General features: G+C 34.9%; 2 protein-coding genes across 2 annotated transcripts in view; one reads left to right on the top strand and one right to left on the bottom strand.

The window, feature by feature from the left end:
• The first annotated feature begins 21 nt into the window (after nucleotides 1-21).
• Nucleotides 22-599, top strand: LOC104809427. Its single transcript, XM_010535425.2, has 2 exons — nucleotides 22-118; nucleotides 195-599. Exons 1-2 carry the CDS (start codon nucleotides 56-58, stop codon nucleotides 594-596), a joined length of 465 nt encoding a protein of 154 aa, XP_010533727.1. The 5' UTR covers nucleotides 22-55; the 3' UTR covers nucleotides 597-599.
• A 3,764-nt stretch (nucleotides 600-4,363) lies between these two features.
• Nucleotides 4,364-6,610, bottom strand: part of LOC104809426 (protein HOTHEAD) — a 3,558-nt gene continuing 1,311 nt past the window's right edge. Inside the window, exons 4-7 of the mRNA XM_010535424.2 lie at nucleotides 6,373-6,604; nucleotides 5,665-6,053; nucleotides 4,687-5,249; nucleotides 4,364-4,551 (exon numbers count right to left, since the gene is read on the bottom strand). Of these exons, the coding sequence (XP_010533726.1) occupies nucleotides 4,494-4,551; nucleotides 4,687-5,249; nucleotides 5,665-6,053; nucleotides 6,373-6,604 (1,242 nt within the window). The 3' untranslated portion in view covers nucleotides 4,364-4,493. The remainder of the gene's footprint in view (nucleotides 4,552-4,686; nucleotides 5,250-5,664; nucleotides 6,054-6,372; nucleotides 6,605-6,610) is intronic.

The raw sequence follows: 6,610 nt of genomic DNA, 5'->3' as shown, positions 1-6,610 counted from the left end.
GGTCCAGGAGATCGAGGAGTTGGTGCAGTCCAAGATCGACGATAAAGTCTCCCAGATGGACGAGAGTACTGCTTCTACACAACTCTCGACAACCGAAGTTAACAGCCTATATCTAGAGGTAAATATTTATAAAATTAATAGTTCTGAATTTTAAAAATATATGATTGTATGCTAATTTTTCTTTCATTGTATAGGTTGTCCATCCGGATGCCAAGGGCCGTATCTATGGTGTCGGCACCTTGGCATCTCAACTGGGCGGGGGAGAAACTTCTGCTCCGGCGATTACTCACCATGTCGCGCTAACGCGTGAAGTGGAAGAGTTGAAACGCTCCCAAGAGCGGACGATTGCAGAACTGGCAGAGGCCCGGGCGAAGATCGAGGAGTTCGAGCAACATCGAGAGAAGCTACAGAAGCTCTCCGAGACCGAAGCGAGGATCGTACGCTTCGAGGAGATGATGCAGCGCCTCACACCGTTCATGCCGCCTATATTCGACCAGTATGGCTTTCCGACGACATCTCGGCAGCCAGATGATCCTCAGGACGATCCGGAGGACGCACCTGCCAATCTCGGCAATGATACACCGGTTGATCCATAGACATCTTTGTATTATAACTCTTTCTAAATTATTGTATTATACTTTTTCTTAATTATGAATCTTGTTTTGTTTTTAATTAATTCGTATTTCTAATTTATGAATTTATTTTTAAAATTAATTTTTAAAATATTTAAATTAATTATAAATTTTTTGTTTTTTTTAATTATTTTTACAAATGTTGCGACGGATATAATCTGTCGTAATCCGTCGTAGTTAATTGCAACGGACTGTAATCCGTCGTTACGTTCGGAAATCAAGAAAGCGACGCATAAACGACGGATAGATTCCGTCAGTAACGTTTGCTACGGATAAGTCTGTCGGAATGTGCGACAAACATAAACGCGACGGTCTATGACGGTTTTATATCCGTCGGTAAAATTAACGACGGAATACGACGGAATTGTCTGTCGTAATTGTGCGACGGTTAACCGACTGAAAGAAATTTGCGACAGCTCTGTACCGACGGATTTGTACCCGTCGTTATCCGTCGCAAACAATGTGTTGCGACGGATATTTGTTCGCTGTGCGACGGATGTTTCCGTCGCATATGGATTGTATTTTTGTAGTGCGGTGAATCTACTAGAGACGGAAAGAAAAAACACCGAAAACAGGAACAGACGGTCCTCCACAAACCGGAGACTCGCCGAACTAAAACTGTCCGAGAAAACAACTGAGAAAGACAAAATATAGAATGTCTTACCAACCTCGACTCACTTACATTGAATCGCTGTTCCTGAGCTCTATCACAACCGAGAAGCTCCTCCGTCGTCGTCGCCTTCTCTTTCTCCCGCTCTTCTACCTCGTGCGTTCGTCGAAGACTAAAAACATTAGGGTTAAGGAACCCTTTACCAGCGAAACGTGTGGTTTCGGAGAAACCTCTCCCTCCTTCGGAGGATTCCACTTTTCCGCCAAAAGAAATGGGCCGTCAAGTGAAGGCCCAACAACTTTTAAATTTAATAAAATAATACAATATAAGCTAACTATAGTTTCTTTAAAATTGTTAGTGGTGTTGTGTATTATATTCGTTTACGATTATTTTTTCAATTTAACATCAAAACTTTCAACCTTAATAACTTTCAAAATACATGAATAAATCATAATATATCATTAGAAAGATAATCTCAATATCTATAAATAGATAATAAGAACGAGTAATTTCAATTACATTACAGAAAGTTATGAACGAAATAACATTATTGTATCAATATAATTTTCAAAAAACGAAATTAATAAAATCAATGTGAACCCATTGCAAATGGTTTCTCCTTAAAGAAACTATTCTTTGCTCGATATGTGGTTGAATGAAATATAATCTCACAAGATAGGATGGTCGATCGATACCTCGTCAAATTCAAATATCGGCTTGATTCATACATATATGAACTTAAAAGATGTGTCTTTGTCTCTTTTTAGAAGGCTTTTGTTTTTGCTTTGGTGTGTTTTGAAAATGAAACCAAGAGTTCTATTTAAATAAAAGAAAATCATATGAAAAAATTAAAAAAAAAATAGGGACAATGAGAATTTATCACAATCCACATTCAATTGGAAGAATGTGAATGATCATGGAGAGAGTAAACATTAAAACACTTAAAATAAGTTTTTCCTATTCTTCATTTAATTAAAATAAAAAAAAAACAACAAGTCTATACATATATATATATACACACACACACACAACGTGATTAGAATCCATACTAACCTATGGTAACTTGCAAAAACTATATTGATTTGAATATTTTCCTTTATAATAGTAATAGACGATCATGCTAAGCTTTTCTTTGAGTAGAATATTGAAATCATAGTTATGATATCTTCATAATTGTTTTTATCAAATTTATCATGGAGCTTTAACGAGGAAACAAAACAATAAATTAATTAATTGCTTCCAAAACAAAAAGAAAGAAAGAGAAAACGTTAACAATGAATGCAGTAAACAAAGTTCATACTTCATATTCCTTTCTGTGTTTTGCTTCTTTCTCATCATCAAGCTGAACCAGTTTCAGGGCAACTCTCCTTTGGCAGATCATAATCTGTATCCACACACACGCATATATACATATACATATACATATACATATACATATACATATACATATACATATACATATACATATATATATATATATATGATGAGTTGTATTTTGGTGTAAGTATATGTGTATATATGTGTGTACTTGTGTGGGAATTTGAAGATCTGCCAACAGAGGGAAGCCCTAGAACTGGTGAGCTTACAGGTTCTTATAATTCATGTGTTTCTTCATCTCACGAGTATCTGTGGATGTGTATACAAACAAACACACACATATTTATACATATTTTCATTAATATATGTTGTAGAATTTTACCTAAAAGAATATATGTAGCATAATTCCATCGTGTTTTTATGCCGAAAATATTGAAATTTCAACCTTTTTTTTACATAGTTGGATTTTATCGAAACCGAATCAAAATCATAATACAATAGAAAACAATGATTTAATACAAGTTAATAATTTTGCATTCGATACTTGAGTAATTATGAAATTAATCTTCAATTTTTTATTATAAGAACAATCTACTAAGATGATATATAGTTATAATTATATAACAAAGAAATACTAACTTTAAATTAAATTCGTTTATAATTTGGACATTCAAATTTTAGATTTCCTGAAATTGTGGCTTAAACATCATGAGTTTTAATAAACAATTCTATTAGTCAAAATTTACGACTCTTATTATCCGATTTCGATATTATATAACAAAAAAGTCGTTTAGGATGACCAAAATATAATAAAAATTTAAGGTCATAAGTTATGAAATTTTCACTAGATAGAATGGCTATAATTATTGATATCATAGTTATATTAAATTTTGATAAATTGAAAAATCATATTTAAATAATTTAATCGGGATCTGCCAAATTTTAATTTCAGACAAAACACATGGTTAAAGATTTGATACGAGATAGCAACGGCTGCATGGAGACATATATACATGATGGCATATGCCTTTGGATATTCTCCATTTGTGCGCATGTGCCTTCGTTTACTTTAAATGCACTTAAAAAAATTTGCTTTAAGAAAGAGTAAAAGAAAAAAAAATATCTTGAATATTGTTTTTTATTTTTAACCATCTAAATTCATCGAAAAAAAAAGCAAAGCATGACTTTTAAATGAAGAGATCCTAAAAAAATATAATTAATTTTAGTCATATATATAATTACTGCAGCACTATCATATTTGCTAAACATTATTTTATCAGTATTATTGGCGTGTTAGAATTTGAATTAGACATTTTTTGTTATTGCTTTATACAACACAAAAAAAAATATTTTTTAATTTCGGTCGATTAATTTGTTTGAAGATATTCACGTAAGTATTTCATTAACTCCATTAGTCATAAGAAATCATATAGAGTATTAAAAACATTATATAAAAAATATGTTTAATAAAAATAAAATGAATTTATTCCAAACTTTACAATGGACGCATTGGTTAGCCAGAAAATGGTATATCCTCCGTCATATTCTAATGTCTATCATTTTGATTGTTAGGTTTTAATTTTATTCTTCATCCTATTTCATTGATTAGAGAATATGTTTCTACATGAGCCGTAAGGTCAGTCCAACTGCAACACAACATATTTCTCTGTTTGCCTCTCTCCCACTAAATTTCAATCATAAAATAAATTCATTATATATAATCAGAATTCCCAGTAAATTTATTACCCATGCTAATTAAGAAATATACTCCTTTTCGGTAGATTTTTCTTTTATACGAATTACCCTGATACAACATTTTAATAATGACGTTAACAAAAAAAAAATTTAGTAATGAGCATCATACATTTTATTTCGATTTTTTTTCACCAACTATAAAACCACACCATTCTTTTTTCACAAAACCCTAAATCCAATTATAAATTTATCTCTTCCTTGGCAAGTCTCCCCCTCAAAATCTTCACACCCATGTACCTGCAGCATCCACATACAAATCCAACCGTCCATCCATATATATATTTATATATATATATATATGATAATGGTTAGGCCAAGCATTTTTTATATTAAATTGGATCACAAAAGAAATAAAAATAGAAATTATTTTACCTTCCAAGCATCATAACCGTGGCCTGAGGATTCGTCCCGGGACAATAACTCACAGTTGACATATCAATAACCCTAAGCCGGTCAACGCCGAAAACCCTGTAATCACGGTCAACGACCCTGCCCACGTGGCATCCACCGTGGTAATGCCAGATGGTCATGACAGTGTCCCGACAAAACCGCTCCAACGTGGCAGAATCGTGATGACGTGGCAACACATTGACCGGGGCACTCGCGGTGTGGTTGAGGAGATATTCAAACGACATGTCGGTGAACTTGAACTCCGTGAAGGCCTTCGATTGGATGACTTTGGCGATGGCTTGGATGCCTAAAACGCAGCGTTTTAGGTCGAGCGGGTCACGGAAGTAATTGAAGGTGACAGTTGGGTTATCATTCGGATTTCGGGTCCGGAGCTCCAAATGGCCAGTGGATAGTGGGCCCATTACTTTCTCCAATATAAATCCTCCTTGAAATGCCTGTGATGATAATTTGCTCATCGAGTCTATTGCCTTTGCTATTGCTTTTGGTGTCCTTCGTTTCGGTGGTACGGTCGATAATTGACCAATCTACCAAATACAGTGAAATAAAATAAAATAATGGTATAAAAGCTATGGTACGATAGGTTAGGGACATTTCATTTGGTTATCTATAAACCGAATTGATCCGAATTGAATAATTCATAAACCGAATTTATATGAATCGAATAAGGTTGTAATCGAATCGAATCTAAAAACTGAATAGTTATGATATTTTAAACATTGAAAATTGAATCTAAACCTAATATAAAAAACAACCGGAAAATATAAATTTCTATTTTTAAAAAATAAACATTTTTATTATTGAAATCAAAACCGAACTCGAAGTGAACTGAATATATCATAAAATCTGCATGGAACTAAAATTGAAAGAACCCCGAATAGAACCAAAACGAGATCGAATAAAAAAGCCTGATATGTTTTGGACATAAATGAAATAAAATACCTTTGGAGAGAACATTCCGTAGTCCCTTGTGGACCCACCGGCGCCAAAATTCTCGCCGCCGGCCGCCTCGATATATGCCCCGGAACCTGTGATCCCGACAACTTCGATGAGGGAAACGTCGATCGGAACAGGAGATGGAACGAAAACGGCGTTCATGGGGTTGTCGGACATTCCCTGACCAACTGCCGGCATATCGGAAACCACCATGATGTTATGGGCCTTGAGATGGGCTGATGGGCCCAATCCACTCAGCATCAGCAGCTGTGGGCTCCCTAGGGTTCCCGCCGAAACCACTATCTCATTTTGTGGGCCGGCTTTTAAGTAGGCCCAATGGGCTTTTCCGGTTCGGTCTCTGAATATCACTCCTTGAGCGACCGGTTTGGTTTTGCCTAGGATCACAACAATTAGGTTATATTGGAAACTAGATTAAATAGTTAACAATTACATATGATCTTATATATTTTTTAAATAGAATAAAAATATGGTTTATTATTTTAAAATTTACAAGATGGTTTTTTTAAATTAGTAGTTGATTTATTTTTATAACAAATTTAAAGTAGAATTTTTTTTGTGCAAGATAAATAGTTGATGGTTTTTTTAATTTGTCCCTAATAAAAATATACGATTATGAGGTTAAATGTTTAAAACTTCAGTAATGTAATATGATAAATTGCAACAAAGCTGTGGAATATATATGGTGATTTTTACCTCTGGTTTGGAACAAGATACGGTGGACGGTGGCGTGTAAAAAGACAGAAATACCCTCGGGATCGGCGTATTCTAGAAGGTCAGCGGCGGTGTGGCGGCGGCCGGACCGGTCGAAGATGGTGCCGCCGAATTTGGTACCGTTGATGTGATCAAAGGTGAAGCCGTTGTTAGGCAAAACGCCGGTCTCCAACAAACCGTCCCTGACGGCGGTTTGCCACCGCCCCATCGGCGGGTCGCA

Source organism: Tarenaya hassleriana, unplaced genomic scaffold, assembly GCF_000463585.1.
Source record: "Tarenaya hassleriana unplaced genomic scaffold, ASM46358v1 Cleome16, whole genome shotgun sequence".
Taxonomy (NCBI): domain Eukaryota; kingdom Viridiplantae; phylum Streptophyta; class Magnoliopsida; order Brassicales; family Cleomaceae; genus Tarenaya; species Tarenaya hassleriana.
The sequence above is the reverse complement of the archived record's forward strand: the minus strand, read 5'-3'. Positions and strand labels throughout refer to the sequence as shown.